Source organism: Chiloscyllium plagiosum, unplaced genomic scaffold, assembly GCF_037043375.1.
Source record: "Chiloscyllium plagiosum isolate Xiang-an unplaced genomic scaffold, Cpla_swu_hap1 HiC_scaffold_3, whole genome shotgun sequence".
Taxonomy (NCBI): domain Eukaryota; kingdom Metazoa; phylum Chordata; class Chondrichthyes; order Orectolobiformes; family Hemiscylliidae; genus Chiloscyllium; species Chiloscyllium plagiosum.
Window position 1 is genome coordinate 55,826,916 of NW_028270141.1, and position 17,142 is coordinate 55,844,057.

The 17,142-nt window shown below is 39.9% G+C and overlaps 1 protein-coding gene across 4 annotated transcripts in view; it reads left to right on the top strand.

Annotated features, from left to right (window-relative positions):
• The window catches only part of fam135a (family with sequence similarity 135 member A), a 318,933-nt gene that overhangs the window by 170,220 nt on the left and 131,571 nt on the right, over nucleotides 1-17,142 (top strand). For all 4 annotated transcript variants that reach the window (XM_043681723.2, XM_043681738.2, XM_043681746.2 and 1 more), the window contains one exon: nucleotides 1,636-1,789. In XM_043681723.2, the coding sequence (XP_043537658.2) occupies nucleotides 1,636-1,789 (154 nt within the window). The remainder of the gene's footprint in view (nucleotides 1-1,635; nucleotides 1,790-17,142) is intronic.

The following is a 17,142-nucleotide window of genomic DNA, read 5'->3' on the forward strand; positions in this document are numbered from 1 at the left end:
TCTGCCCATTGGCCCATCTGGTCCAGATCCTGTTGTAACCTGAGGTAACCCTCTTCTCTGTCCACGACACCTCCAATTTTAGTGTCTTCTGCAAACTTACTAACTGTACCTGTTATGCTCGCATCCAAATCATTTATGTAAATGACAAAAAGTAGAGGATCCAGCACCAATCTTTGTGGCACTCCACTGGTCACAGGCCTCCAGTCAGAAAAACAACCCTCCACCACCACCCTCTGTCTTCTACCTTTGAGCCAGTTCTGTATCCAAATGGCTAGTTCTCCCTGTATTCCGTGAGATCTAACCTTGCTAATCAGATCCCATGAGGAACCTTGTCGAACACCTTACTGAAGTCAATATAGATCACATCTACCGCTCTGCCCTCATCAATCCTCTTTGTTACTTCCTCAAAAAACTCAATCAAGTTTGTGAGACATGACTTCCCACGCACACAGCCATGTTGACTATCCCAAATCAGTCCTTGCCTTTCCAAATAAATGAACATCCTGTCCCTCAGGATTCCCTCCAACAACATGCCCACCACCAACGTCAGGCTCTCTGGTGTATAATTCCCTGGCTTTTCCTTACCACCCTTCTTAAACAGTGGCACCACGTTAGCCAACCTTCAGTCTTCTGGCACCTCACTTGTGACTATCGATGATACAAATATCTCAGCAAGAGGCCCAGCAATCACTTCTCCAGCTTCCCACAGAGTTCTCGGGTACACCTGATCAGGTCCTGGGGATTTATCCACCTTTATGCGTTTCAAGACATCCTGCACTTCCTCCTCTGTAATTTGGACATTTTGCAAGCTGTCACCCTCTATTTCCCTACAGTCTATATCTTCCATATCCTTTTCAACAGTAAATACTGATGCAAAATACCTAATGAAGGGCTTTTGCCCGAAACATCAATTTTATTGCTCCTCAGATGCTGCCTGAACTGCTGTGCTTTCCCAGCACCACTGATCCAGTATCTGGTTTCCAGTATCTGCAGTCATTGTTTTTGCCTAGCTGATCTTTGAGGGGCCCTATTTTCTCCCTAGTTACTCTTTTGTCCTTAACGTCTTTGTAAAAACCCTTTGTCAATTAACACCAAAGTAAGAAGTTGTACAAATAGAAGATTTTCATTGTTGAATTTCAGTTTATTAGTTTATTATGGAATTTAGGTTGGGAGCCATCTTGGCCACTCACCTGTTCAAATTAGCTTACCCAGGGTGTGGAAACAGGCCATTTGGCCCAACCAGTCCACACCGACCCTCCGAAGAGTATCCCACCCTGACCCATTTCCCTCTGACTAATGCACCTGCAAGTGAGCATGGCCAGTTCACCTGACCTGCACATCTTTTGTGAGTATGGGAGGAAACCAGAGCATCCAGAGGAACTCCATGCAGACACTGGGAGAATATGCAAACTCCACACAGTCACCTGAGACAGGAACCGAATCCAGGTCTCTTGTGCTATGAGGCAGCAGTGCTAACCACTCAGCCACCATGCCACCCCGTCTCTGACCATAGCTACACATTTTACTTAAAGTTAACGGCTTTGCTATCTTATCTGTGGGCCTTAGTTTTTTTCATTTTCCTGTTGCACAATTTGTGAACTCAACTGATTGCCACCAAACTTGTTTTATTTTCAGGGCAGCAATTTTGTGGTGCCAGAAAGCTGCATGCAACATGCATACAATTTCCATTATAATATCTGTTCAAGCTTGCTTAGGGCTTACAAGGGCCTTTTCAACTACTTTACCATGGTTACAAAAGAACTACCGACATCTCGCAGGATGGAGTTGGGTAAGTAATTGTTGATTCACATAAATGAGAATTATGTTTCCTGACCTATGAATGTTACCAAACAAATTATCACTTATTCATTTTCACATCATGTCTCATTACGTAAAAAAAAAATTGCCCACCATAACATTTTGCCGTTTTGCTCCCCCTTCATAAGTACCCATCCACACTTGAACTGAAAACTGCATCTGTAAATGTATTATTACATTATAGTTGTTCCGCCCCTTCTTCATCCCCTCCACCGCACCTTGGTGGACTGACTTATGTGTTCCCTTATTCAGGTATAAGTTTGTGTTTTTTGCCCTGCTTTGTCCGAAGGTCTTGCAGATTTTGACCTAGTGGAAAACATTTTGACTGGTAGCACCATCTTTTCAAATAAAAAGCTGTCTAACTACAACAGATTGAGCAGTCATTTATAAAATAAAGAATACTTAGATATTTGATTATTTGTTGTGTTTTGTGTCCAAGTATTCTTATTCGGAATTTGAATATTTTACTTCAGTTCTTTGAAGAGATGAAGTTGTTTTGTCAGCTTAATGATTCCAAGCATTATAAATGCAATTCTATTTAATTATTCAAAAATCAAATTTTCAGAGAATTGTAGAACGGAGGGCCATTGTCCCTGTGCTGACTCTGAATGAAATGTCCAGTTAATCCTCTTTAACTCTTTCTTTATAATTGTCCAATAATACTAATTTGCATTTATGATATTGCTTTAATGTGGCTCAACACTGAGTGATACAAGGAGGTGTTGCAACAAATTATCAAAATTTTGGTTAAAAGTAGTTTTTAAAGAAATCCTTAAAAGAAGAGTTGGAGAGGCTTGGGGAAGAAATTCCAGAGTCACGAATGCAAGCACTGTTACCAATGCTGGGGTGATGGCAAATGTGGATCCGGAAGAACACAGAATTAGAGGAAAGCAGAGTTCTCTGAAGGTTGCATGGCAGGAGAATGTTACAGATGTGGGGAGAGGTGAGACCATGGAAAGATTCGAAAACAAGTGTGAAGATTTTAAGAATGAAACATTGTCAGGCCAGGAGTGGAGGGATGAATATGCTGACTGAACAGGCAGCAAAGTTTTCATGTGTTCAAGCTTTTGGAGGCTAGGAAGCTAGAAGAACATTGGAACAGTGAAATAGAGAGGTAACAAAGGCATATGTGATGTTTCAGTCGCAAAGAAGCTGAAACAGGTAGAGATGAACCTGTTATGGAGTTTCAAGGTGCTCCTGTTGATTACATAGGATAAATGGCACAGGATTTTGACATTGTAAGAATGGTAATATCATTCAAAGTCTGGATTGTATGTGGCTTGCAGGAGAACTTGCAAGTGATAGTTTTCCTATCTGCTACATTGTAATTGTGCTTACAGTGGATTGTATAAAGCTTTATCAGACCCAAGTATATAGAGTCAGAGATTCATACAGCTCAGAAACTGGCCCTTGGTCCCACCGTGACTATGCCAATCAACGATCCCCACCTATACAAATCCCATTTGCCTGTACTAGGTACATAGCCTACTATGCCCTGGCAGTTTAAGTGCACATCCAGATGGTTGTTAAATATTGTGAGAATACCTGCCTCCACCATCTTGTCAGAGACAAAAAAAACTGCAGATGCTGGAATCCAAAATAGACAGTTCAGGAAGCTGTCACAGCAAGCCAGGTAGAGATGAACCTGTTATGGAGTTTCAAGGTGCTCCTGTTGATTACATAGGATAAATGGCACAGGAGCTGCAGATCTGCTGCCCACCACCCCCAGTCCTGAAGAAGGGTTATACCCGAAATGTTGACTTCTCCACTTATGCTGCCTGGCTTGCTGTGTTCTTCCAGCTTCCTGCCTATTTTCCACCATCCAGTCAGGCAGCAGGTTCCTTATTCCAATATCACCCCTCTGGGTGATATCATTGCATAAAATATATAATTTTGGATATTTGGTGTGATGTCATTGACCTAGTAATCCATAGGTCCAGGCTAATGTTCTGGGAACATGGCTCCAAATCCAACAAAGGTATCTGGTAGAATTTCAAATCAGTTAATAAAAATAATCTGGAATTGAAAACTAGTCTCAAAAATGATGACTGGGAAGCTATTGTTGATTGCTGTCAAAAGCTTATTTGGTTCACTCATGTCCTTAAAGGAAGGAAATTGTCTGATCTGACTTGTCTTGGCCCACATGAGAGTCCAATCTGGTAATCTTAACTACTGTCTGAAATACACTGGTAAGACAGTTCGGTTGGGGATGGATAAATAATGTTGGCCTTACCAATTATATTGTCTTATCAAAGAATGAAAATGAAAGTTTTCATTACCTTCATGACTGTCCCCCTTTACTCCATCAAATAACTCAATCAAGTTATTCAATCACAGAATCTCAGAAATGTTACAGTGCCAATGGAGGCTATTTAGTTCATGTCTGCACCATGTCACGGAAAGAACATCATTAATACCAATTTCCCCCATTTTCCTCATATTATTGCATACTCCTCCTATACAAAAAAAAATCCAATACCCTCTTGAATGCCATAAATGAACCTGTCTCCACCAAACTTCCAGGCAGCTCATTCTGTATCCTATTTACAAAAGTGTGAAAAATTATTTTTAAATGTCTTCATTATTTCCTTCTGTGGCACAATTTTGATTTTGCTGTATTGCAATTAACCTTGTTTCGATTACTCCACACATACAAGTCACCCGAGGCTGGAATTGAAGCTGGGTCCCTGGCACTGAGGCTGCAGTTCTAACCACTGAGCCCCATGCTGCACATGGCATAAAGTAATACTGTTTATAATTGCCACTATGGCAAGCACCTGCTCACAGTTTGTTTGAATACAAAGTATGTTTTCTTGCAAATTTTTTTTTAAGCTGTGCTTGTGAGTGAGATGACTCCTATTTCCAGAGTTAGTCATATGTGCTGCTTCCTGCTATTCTTTCAGATGCATGCAGATAATGTTATACATTCCTGGGTTCTAGATACCTTGATTGAAGAATATTGAGAAGTTATTATACGGTCTTGATTACTTTTCACATTATAAAATGTAGTCTGTTGCTTTTATGATTGAAATAATTGCTTAGTTGTACAGTACTTTCATCTCTCAGAAACACCTCAAGCACACTATAATCTGTAATCTGCTTTGGAATGGAAGGAAAGAAAAAATAACATTTCAAGATGTCAAGAGATTCCCAATTGTTCCACTACCAGTTATTATTGCACAATATTGTTGATGCAATATAGGCAAATATGGCAACTAATTAAGTTGGTTATACACACAGTAAAATAGTTAAGTGGCTAAATAAGAGTGTTTTTGGAGCTGTTTTGGCTAAAACACATTAGACCTCTCATTCAAGTAATCATAGGATATGAAAGTTCAGACAGAGTCTATGTTTAAAATCTTTGACAAATTATGGAATTTCCAACATTCTTTCAATTTGGAATTGGCCATGAGCCTACAGCCTTCTAAACTGAGTGAGAGTCTTCCAGCTGAGAGAGGCTGCTGTTTAGACAAGCTGGATGGTTATAATTTGTTTCATTGGAAAATTAGTCAAAAACATGACCCTTAGGTTCATTAATAGTATCCATTAATTTAAGCATCTCCGAAGTTTATTAAATGGATATAATCATAGTAGTATGATTTCAGTTGAAAACGTTTTAGAAGCATGAGGGGGGAATCTTACAGAAACGTATAAAATTATGAAGGGAATAGATAAGACAAACGTAGAGAGGATGCTTCCACTGGTAGGTGAAACCAGGACAAAAGGGCATAGCCTCAGAATTAGGGGGAGCAATTTTAGAACTGAATTGAGAAAGAACTTCTTCACCCAGAGGGTTGTGAATCTGGAATTCCCTTCTTCAGTGCATGTTTTTAAAGTTAACAGATTTGTTTTTAAACAATAAAGGAATTAGGGTTATGGTGAGAGGGCGGGCAAGTGGATCTGAGTCCACAAAAAGATCAGTCATGATCTTATTGAATGGTCGAGCAGTCTGGAAAGACCTGATGGTCTATTCATGCTCCTGCTTCTGACGTTCTTATGTATATGTTCTTCCAGGCAACATCGAATTTCCATTGTCCATGCTAAGAAACTACAATATGAGTAGGATTTAGCATGTGGTTCTGTGAAGAGAGTCTGAGAAACTGTATCTAAATTAATGAGCCGAATCTCAAATGTAATAGTATTTTAAAAGGCAGCAGATGCATAGGAATGCCACCACCTGCAAGTTCCCCTCCAAGCCATTCACCATCCTAACTTGGAAATATATTGGTGTTTCTTCAGTGTTGTTGGGTCAAAATCCTGGAACTCGCTCCTCATACAACATTATTGGTTTACCTGTAGCAAATAGACTATAGCAATTAAAGAGGACAACTCACCACACCTTCTCGAGATTGGCAATAAATACTGGTCAAGACAATGGTGCTCACATGTCATGAATTAATATATTAAGGAAGCGACTTTGGCTCTTTTGCCAAGGGATTGGAGTCTTAAAATAAGAAATTCTTGCAGTAAATGTGTAGGACTTTGGAGATTGTGCATAAGAACTGTGCAGTGTTGGTCTCCATATCTAATGAAGTATATTGTCATGGACAGAAGGAGCATGGCGGTGTGAATTTAAGTGGTGCTTTAAAAGGCATGACTGTACACTAGTAAAAGATAGTGAGATATTGCAAGAACCACAGATGTTGTAAATCAGAAACAAAAACAGAAGTTGCTGGAAAAGTTCAGCAGGTCTGGCAACATCCTCAGAATTGAAGGTCAACGGACCCGAAGTGTTAACTCTGTTTTCTCTTCACTGATGCTGCCTGACCTGCTGAGCTTTTCCAACAACGTCAGTTTTTGTTTCTGATTTACAATATCTGCAGTTCTTTTGGTTTTTGCCATAACTCTGTACATCATTAGTAATCAGAAATCGGTCAGTGTCTCCCTTAAAGATATTTTGGAAAGACAAATAAGAATGCGGAATACAGGGTTAATGGTAGGGTTCTTAGTGAGGTGGAGGAACAGAGGGATCTTGGGGTCTATGTTCATAGATCTTTGAAAGTTGCCACTCAGGTGGATAGAGCTTGTAAGAAAGCCAATGGTGTATTAGCGTTTATTAGCAGAGGGATTGAATTCAAGAGTCGTGAAGTGATGTTGCAACTGTACAGGACTTTGGTTAGGCCACATTTGGAGTACTGTGTGCAGTTCTGGTCGCCTCACTTTAGGAAAGATGTGGAAGCTTTGGAGAGGGTGCAGAGAAGATTTACCAGGATGTTGCCTGGAATGGAGAATGGGTCGTACGAGGATAGGTTGAGAGTGCTAGGCCTTTTCTCGTTGGAACGGCGAAGGATGAGGGGTGACTTGATAGAGGTTTATAAGATGATCAGAGGAATAGATAGAGTAGACAGTCAGAAACTTTTTCCCCCGGGTACAACAGAGTGTTACAAGGGGACATAAATTTAAGGTGAAGGGTGGAAGGTATAAGGGAGATGTCAGGGGTGGGTTCTTTACCCAGAGAGTGGTGGGGGCATGGAATGCGCTGCCTGTGGGAGTGATAGAGTCAGAATCTTTGGTGACCTTTAAGCGGCAATTGGATAGGTACATGGATGGGTGCTTAAGCTAGGACAAATGTTCGGCACAACATCGTGGGGCGAAGGGCCTGTTCTGTGCTGTATTGTTCTATGTTCTATCTACAAAAGTTTTTAACTGTTCGAATAGACAAGAAGAAATAATGAATATCGTGTATTTGGATTGCAAGGAGGCTTTTGGTAAGGTGCCTTATAAGGGGCTAATGGGTTAAATGAAAGGAATAGTGCTCAGAAGTAGGAAGATGTTACTGCAGTTATATTGGGCTGGTGGGACAGCACATGGGCGTATTAAGTGAAATTCTGGCCTCCTTACCCACTCATGTTTTCTTGCTGGATTGCATTCATATTCTATACCATAGTTCTTTATTGATTTCTTGGTCCTCCTTTGCATTCTATTAAACTTTTAATCCTCTGAACTATTATTTCTGACAACTTCATAGCCTCTGCACTTCCTTTGTACACCACAGTTCTGATCTATCTTGATGTTTTGCATCTTGGAGGAATGTATTATTGTTGGAAATCATATAATACTTCTTTAAAGACTCTCCATTGCCTATTACAGTCATGTATTTTACTCAAATGTAACACTTGATTGAACACACAGATTGAATACCTCATTTTCAAACATAATGTGAATCTCTATCATTAAAACTCTGAGCAAAAGTAAGCTATTCAGTCCTCGAGCCTGCTCTGCCATTCAATATGATCATAGCTGATCTCCCCTGTGAGACATCTAATTAACTGTAGGCATTCTTATGGACAGCTCTAGGTTCCCATACTCACGATGTTTAACAGACACTATAATCTCTCGGCCTTGGGATTTTCCGATGCGACCTATTCATTCGCATTCCAAGTTACTGGCTATACTCCTTCAGGTCTGTCTCAGAAGTGCTTATCTCTAAGGACAGCTTGAATTCTGTTATTCATTGTATTCCATGTGCTGCCTCGATCAAATTCAATTATTCCTTGTATATTTCCCACTGTCCTAATTATATATTTAAAAATACAAAAAAACAGTTAGTTTTAACTACTTGCTGTGAGATTTCTAATATTGATTTCTGTTAAGAAGTTAGTTATAAAGTGTGAAGTTATACTTCTACTGTTAACACTTTGTAATTAATTGGCTGTGAACAATCTGTTTTGTTCAGGGTGTAAGAGAAGGTGTTTCCTAAAGCTAATTAACTTTCACATCTGGGTTTAATTGCTTTTTCCTGAATGATGTATTATGCTTTGGTTATATGTTTCTGCCTTTGTGTTGAAAGCTACCCCCATAATTCTCTGAAGAATCTTTAACTAGAACCTATTTCCCAATATTCTGATTTATTTCAAACACTAATTACTACAAAATAACTTTAGCTGTTGTCCTTGCAACTGTTTAGGGAGTTGATCTGGCAGGTTTATAGGCTGGGACTCTCACCAGTGTTATTTATGTATTGAGACAATCTTCCTTTCATTAATGAATCTGGGAGCATCCTCTTATCAAAACTGTCTAGGATGGACAAAGTTAAAAATCACACAACACCAGATTATAGTCCAACAGGTTTAATTGGAAGCACACTAGCTTTCGGAGCGACGCTCCTTCATCAGGTGATTGTGGAGGGCTCAATCGTAACACAGAATTTATAGCAAAAATTTGCAGTGTGATGTAACTGAAATTATACATTGAAGAATTGATTGTCTGTTAAGCCTTTCATCTGTTAGAATACAGTGATAGTTTCACTTCTTTCATGTGTAAATCACAAAACCCTTTTTTTTAAAGTTGCATTCTCGGGTTAGCTGTTAACAATGGTGATAGCTAGACAATATGTTGAAGGTGTTAGCCCCCTGTGTTCTCTGTCTATGACCTGTTGTTGAGATTGATTCCAATCTTAAAAGTGAGATAACAGAGTTTTACATAAATTCATGCAGTTTTTGAGCTCAGAGTTCTACATGAATAGATTGAATTTAAAGGATAGAATAGGCTATTTGTCCTGTTTATTTCTTGTTAGCCATACCATGTCTTAATGCTGGGACAGGCAGCATAATTTTATTTGATCCTTGTTGACCATTTTGTGTAAGTGGGCATAGGCCTTTTTGGTATAGGCAGGTACAGGCCAATCCTACAAGATTGATAGCCCTTTGAGAAAAATAGTTTCTTTTCATCTCTGTTTTAAACCTACTAACCCTTGTCCAAAAACTATAACCTTTTGTTCTAGGTTGCCCCAAAAGAGGAAACATCTGTTGTCTATGTCTACTTTGTCAATTGAATTTAGCACCTTATGTCTCAATTAAAAACCTCTTATGTACCTCAATTACCCCCACCATATTATGGCCATTCATCCCTAAAGTTTTTTTTACGAGATTATTAATTAACCATTTTTCTTCCATAACTCTAGTTCTAAAATAGCACATCCTGTAAATGGCTTCTCAATATACTGGTGTAAAAATCCATCCTTAACACACTTAAGACACTCATCCTCCACAGCTTTAGTGCTCCATTAGTTTACCCAGATTGTATGCAGATTGAAGTCACCCATGGCAACTATGTTGCCTATACGATATAGCAATGGACAGCAGTCATTGGCAAAATTATTGTTTCCTAGCACTTGTTCTTCTGATGTGAGATTCTTCCTTACTCATACTGATCCCATACCTTATTGTCAGCACAAATCCAACTTGTTTTCCTCCTTGTGTGCCCTTCTTAAACATAGAATATTCTTCACTATTTAGTTCCCATACCTACTCACCATGTATTTATAATGGCAATTAGATCATAACCATGTATCTCTATTTGTGCCTTTAGATCATCTACCTTGTTGTGAATACTGCATGCATTCAGGCAGAATGCCCTCAACATAGTCTTTTTGACATAATTAGCTTTCAAAGCATACTCAAAGCTTGATTCTCCACCTTTATTTTCTTACATTGTGGGTTCCCCCTCAGGTTGCTATCCCCCAGGAGGAATTGCTTCTCTACTCCCATCTACAAGTACTCAGAAAATTGAGGAAAACAAAACAAGGAGAGCATAGAATCATAGAATTGTTATGGTGCAGGAGGAGACACTCGGGGCCATTGTACCTGCACTGACTGGTCTAACGAGCATTATTATCTCGTGGCAATCTTCTGTTTTTCCCTTTACTATTTCTATCCAAAAAATCATCCTCTTGAATGCCTCAAATGAACCTGTCTCTACCACATTTCCAGGCAGTGCAAATCCATACCTTAACTATTCACTGTGTGCGAGTTTTTTTTTGTCGTATTGTACTTGCTTCTTTTTGCATATCACTTTAAATCTATGACCTTTCATCTTGTTCCTTTTTATGCACGGAAACAGCTCCCTATCTACGCCAACCAGCTGACTCAAGATTTTGAAAATCTCGATCAAATCTCCTCTCAGCCTTTTGCCCTCTGAGAAGAGCAGTTACAACTTCTTCAATTTATCCTCATAACAGAAGTTTCTCATTCATGGAACAATTCTTGTAAATTGCTTCTGCAATCTTTACAATGCATTCTGATTTAGCTTATAACTATACATAATACTCTACCTGTCGTCCAGAAAGGATCTTTCGCAAGTTCAACATTACCTCCTTGCTCTTGTACTTTACAACCCTATTAATAAATATGAGGACAATGTATTTTATTAACTTGAATAAAACTAAGAACTGCAGATGCTGAAAATCTGAAACAAACATAAACAGAAATTGCTGCAAAACTCAGCAGGTCTGGCAGCAATTAGAGAGAACACTTCTCCACAGATGTTGCCAGATCTGCTGAATTTCTCCAGCAATTTCTGTTTCAGTATGCTTTACTAATAGCTCTCTCCACTTGTCCTGCTACCTTCAATGCCTGCACATATGCACCAAGGTAACACTCCTCCTGCATCCCAGTTGGAATTGTATCCCCTACTGTATTTTGACTTTCAATGTTCTTCCTATCAAAATGCATCAACTCATTGAATTGTATCAGCCATTTATTGGCCCACTCCTCCAATTTGTCAGTGTCATAGAGATTTACAGCATGGAAACAGACCCTTCGGTCCAACTCGTCCATGCCGTCCATATCTGGTCCATGCCGACCAGATATCCCAACCCAATCTAGTCCCACCTGCCAGCACCCGGCCCATATCCCTCCAAACCCTTCCTATTCATATACCCATCCAAATGCCTCTTAAATGTTGTAATTGTACCAGCCTTTACCACTTCCTCTGGCAGCCCATTCCATTCCTGTACCACCCTCTGTGTGAAAAAGTTGCCCATTAGGTCTCTTTTATATCTTTCCCCTCTCACCCTAAATCTGTGCCCTCTAGTTCTGGACTCCCCGACCCCAGGGAAAAGACGTTGCCTATTTACCCTATTCATGCCCCTCATAATTTTGTAAACCTCTATAAGGTCACCCCTCTGCCTCTGATGCTCCAGGGAAAACAGCCCCAGCCTGTTCAGCCTCTCCCTATAGCTCAAATCCTCCAACCCTGGCAACATCCTTGTAAATCTTTTCTGAACCCTTTCAAGTTTCACAACATCTTTCCGATAGGAAAGAGACCAGAATTGCATGCAGTATTCCAACAGTGGTCTAACCAATGTCCTGTACAGCCACAACATGACCTCCCAACTCCTATACTCAATACTCTGACCAATAAAACAAAGCATACCAAATGCCGCCTTCACTATTCTATCTACCTGCAGCTCCACTTTCAAGGACCTATGAACCTGCACTTCAAGGTCTCTTTGTTCAGCAACACTCCGGAGGACCTTAGCATTAAGTGTATAAGTCCAACTAAGATTTGCTTTCCCAAAATACAGCACCTCGCATTTATCTGAATTAAACATCTCTTCTGCCACTTCCTCCATATAGATTAGATTAGGTCGCCTACAGTGTGGAAACAGGCCCTTCGGCCCAACCAGTCCACACCAACCCTCTGAAGAGTAACTCACCCAGACCCATTTCCCTCCGATTAATGCACCTACCACTATGGGCGGCACAGTGGTTAGCACTGCTGCCTCACAGCGCCAGAGACCCGGGTTCAATTCCCGCCTTAAGCGACTGACTGTGTGGAGTTTGCACATTCTCCCAGTGTCTGCGTGGGTTTCCTCTGGGTGCTCTGGTTTCCTCCCACAGTCCAAAAATGTGCAGGTTAGGTGAATTGGCCATGTTAAATTGCCTGTAATGTTAGGTAAGGGGTAAATGTAGGGGAATGGGTCTGGGTGGGTTGCACTTCAGTGGGTTGGTGTGGACTTGTTGGGCCAAAGGGCCTGTTTCCACACTGTAAGTAATCCGTGGGCAATCTAGCATGGCCAAGACACCTGATCTGCACATTTTTGGACTGTGAAAGGAAACCGGAGCACCCGGAGGAAACCTACGCAGACATGGGGAGAATGTGCAAACTCTACACAGACAGTCACCCGAGACTGGAATTGAACCTGTGACCCTGGTGCTGTGAGGCAGCAGTGCTAACCACTGAGCCACTGTGCCGCCCCTAACTTATTTACAATTCTTCCAAGTTTTGTAATTTGTAAACTTTGAAATTTCCCCCTGCATCACATGATCCTGATCATTACTGGATTATCGATTAAGAAAAGCAAGGATCCCAATACCAACCCCAGGAATTCCACTACAGATCCTCCTGCATGCTGGAAAATGTCCATTGACAATTGTTCTCAATTTCCTATCACTCAGCCAAGTTTGTAAATGCATTGCTACTGTCTCTTTTATTACATGACCTTATAACTTGCCTCACAAGTGTTGTGGGGTACTGTGTCAATGCCATCTGGAAATCCATATACTATATCAACAGCATTACTTTCAGTGAGGGTTTCTGTCACCTCTTAAGTTAGTTAAACATAACTTCCCCTTTAGAAAACCATGTTGAATCTTCCCAATCAACCTGCCTTTTTTCCCATGTGACTACTAATTCTGTGCTGAATAATTGTTTGTAGACACTTTCCCATCACTGAAGTTAAACTGAGTGCTCTATAAATGCTGAGATTATCCTTACAATCTTTTTTTGAACAAGACCATAAAGCTTGCAGTTCACCAGTCTTCTGTCATGTTCCCTGAGTATGAGGAACACTGAAAGATTATGGCCAGTGTCCCGCAATTTCTACTGTCATTTCCTTCTAAATCCTTATCCAATCCCAGTGTTTTGTCAACTTTGAGTACAAATGGTTGATCTTCTTCCTTAGCAGTTTTGAACCTTTCTAGTGACATAACCCTGAGTTTGAGTCTACCGGCCAATCAAATAGCATTCTTCTGATATACAATATATATGTTGTTTGCCTGTCTTGATCAGTATAAGACAAAGCATTTCAACAAAATATGACTTTTTCAGCATAGATTTTTGATCCTTGTGCCTCTGAAGAAGATGATAAAAAGTGAAGTACAGGTCGTTCTGCAGTAACACGCATTTTGTCAGCGTGAATTGGCTATAATGTGATTGATGAACTGTGGACGTTGTTTGGATAATGCAAACTTTCCACTGAACAGGCATAGCGATTTTGTATTAGCAATCTTCTACAGCACGATTTTCTGTAGTGGTTTCCCATAGCGCAATTTTCTATAGCATGAGGTTGCAGAGGAACACAACTGTCGCTTTGTAGCGGAATGACCTGTAGAAACAAAGGCATATTGACTACAAAGGTTATCAGACTTCTAAATAATGCTTTGAAAAGTTTAAACAGGTTTGCTGCTAAAAACACATGAGGAGGAGCAGTTAAGAGATTTTGCTGAATGTGCATATGTTTACTTTTGATGTAAATGTGACATTCTTTACTTATCATCATGAGTACAACTTAATGATGAAATAGTGGGACTGATTATTCCTTGATTTGCTGTAAAATAAAACAAATGGGAAGGTTCAATTTGAGCCTTAACTCACCATATTCTTTTAAACATCCTTCAGAGAGATTCAACATCATAATGAGGCAGTGGTATTGCAACTCCAAGTCAGGTTATTGTTGAAACAAATGTGAGAAAGTGTAGGTCCATTCACACAGGAGTAGGACTCCGATTACTTGTTGGAGCAACGGAACCTGAGCAATTGTCTGTAGATCTGAAATCTTTAACTGTTGAGAAATCCCTATGAATACAAATTTGACTAGAAATTAACATTGACTGGCTTTATCAAATGTATCCTCTGTTCTCAAAGAGTTTTACCCCATTTATTCTAAATAAGTTAACTCCTTTGACATCATAATGAAGAATTTTCGACAAATGGGTACAATTTACAATTGCATTTCATTTCTGAATGTCACTATTCTGTTTACAATGGCAATCTAATTTATTTGGAGGATAAAAACTTTAAGCTGGAAGTATTCAGCAGACCTGGCAGCATCCTCATTTTTTGGTACCAATAAATGTATGCCCATCAGCACTCACTCACTGATATAAATCAAGAAGCAACTTCAGCAGTCAGCATGCACAGTAAGATGTAGAACTCAAAGTTTCCTGTGTCCTGCACAACCTGGCTTGTATCAATGCTTCATTTATGGACTACATTGAAATATATGTAAGCAAGTGAGAAGTTACTTAACAACTTTTTTCCCTGTCACACAAACCATACATATATAGCCTTTATCTCTTTTCCTTTCTTTGCTTTTCTGTGAATAAAATTACATTGAATTTTATATTCTAACTTAAACTTCTTCATGGTTGTTGTTCTGGTTAGCACTGCTGCCTCATTTCGCTTAGGGACCTGGGTTTGATTTCAGCCTCTGATGACTGTGGAGTTTGCATGTTCTCCTACTGTCTGCATAAAGTTAAAGATCACACAACACCAGGTTATAGTCCAAAAGGTTTAATTGGAAGCACACTAGCTTTCGGAGCGACGCTCCTTCATCAGGTGATTGTGGAGGGCTCGATTGTAACACAGAATTTATAGCAAAAATTTGCAGTGTGATGTAACTGAAATTATACATTGAAGAATTGATTGTCTGTTAAGCCTTTCATCTGTTAGAATACAGTGATAGTTTCACTTCTTTCATGTGGAAATCACAAAACCCTTTTTTTAAGTTGCATTCTCGGGTTAGCTGTTAACAATGGTGATAGCTAGACAATATGTTGAAGGTGTTAGCCCCCTGTGTTCTCTGTCTATGACCTGATGTTTAGATTGATTCCAATCTAAAAAGTGGTTTTACATAAATTCATGCAGTTTTTGAGCTCAGAGTTCTACATGAATGTAGAACCACATACATTCATGTAGAACTCTGAGCTCAAAAACTGCATGAATTTATGTAAAACTCTGTTATCTCACTTTTTAAATTGGAATCAATCTAAACATCAGGTCATAGACAGAGAACACAGGGGGCTAACACCTTCAACATATTGTCTAGCTATCACCATTGTTAACAGCTAACCCAGAATGCAACTTTTAAAAAAAGGGTTTTGTGATTTACACATGAAAGAAGTGAAACTATCACTGTATTCTAACAGATGAAAGGCTTAACAGACAATCAATTCTTCAATGTATAATTTCAGTTACATCACACTGCAAATTTTTGCTATAAATTCTGTGTTACGATTGAGCCCTCCACTATCACCTGATGAAGGAGCGTCGCTGCAAAAGCTAGTGTGCTTCCAATTAAACCTGTTGGACTATAACCTGGTGTTGTGTGATTTTTAACTTTGTACACCCCAGTCCAACACCGGCATCTCCGAATCATGACTACTGTCTGCTTGAGTTTCCTCCTGGTGCTCTGGTTTCGTCCCGCAGTCAAAAATGTGCAGGTTTAGTGGATTGCCTTGCTAAAAACTTCCCCACTGTGTCCAGAGATGTGCAGGTTAGGTGGGTTACATACAGGATTACCAGGATGAAGTGATGATATGGTTCTGGGTAGGATGCTCTTTGAGCAATTGGTGCAGATTCAGTGAGCTGAATGTACTCTTTCTGAACTGCAGAAATTTCCTGATTCATTTAGACTCAATCTGGTTGAGGAGATACACTGTTGCTTACTCTGTAGCACAGGTCTCAAAGCCCCAGTAGCAAAACTGACCCTGGTTGTCCAACGCAAGTTGCTCAAAAACTTTCACTCATTTTTTGGGAATCTATAAAAATAATGAAGAGCATGTGCCACTTATTCACAGCTATTGTAAAATCTAGGTTTATGTTTGTCAACCCTACACCTTTTTGGTCTTTTGTCTGTCTTTCCCTTTTCCTGCCTCTGTGCTCACTTTATCGAATCCCTACAATGTGGAAGGAGGTTATTCGCCCCAGCGAGTCTACACCGACATTCCAAAGACCATCCCACCCAAATCCAGCCCCCTACCCTATCCCAGTAACCCCACATTAACCATGGCTAACCCTCCTAACCTACACATTCCTGGACATTGTGGGCAATTTGGCGTGCCCAATCCATCTAACCTGTACATCTTTGGACTATGGGAGGAAACTGGAGCAACCAGAGGAAACCCACACAGGCACAAAGAGAACATGCAAATTCTTCACAGGTAGTCATCCGGGTCCCTAACACTGAGGCAGTAATACTAACCGCTGCGTCATCATGCCACCCACCATACTTAAAACCCAATATCCGATGTCTATGACATTTCCAGTTCTGATGAAAGACCTGAAACATTGATTACTTTGCTTCAAAGTTGCTGTCTGGCCTGTTCAATATTTACAGCATTTCTGTTTATATTTTGGATTTGAATCAGACACATTATTGAAAACACAGAATTTAAAGAGTCCTCTGAATGTCATAAATAAATTGGATCTTCACGGATGTTTCTGCCGTCTCCAAATTTTAAAACATGACTTGTGCAATAGTGCATTCAGGTTATTTTGGATGGGAATGTTTGGTTAATAAAAGTACACTTTTAATAATTT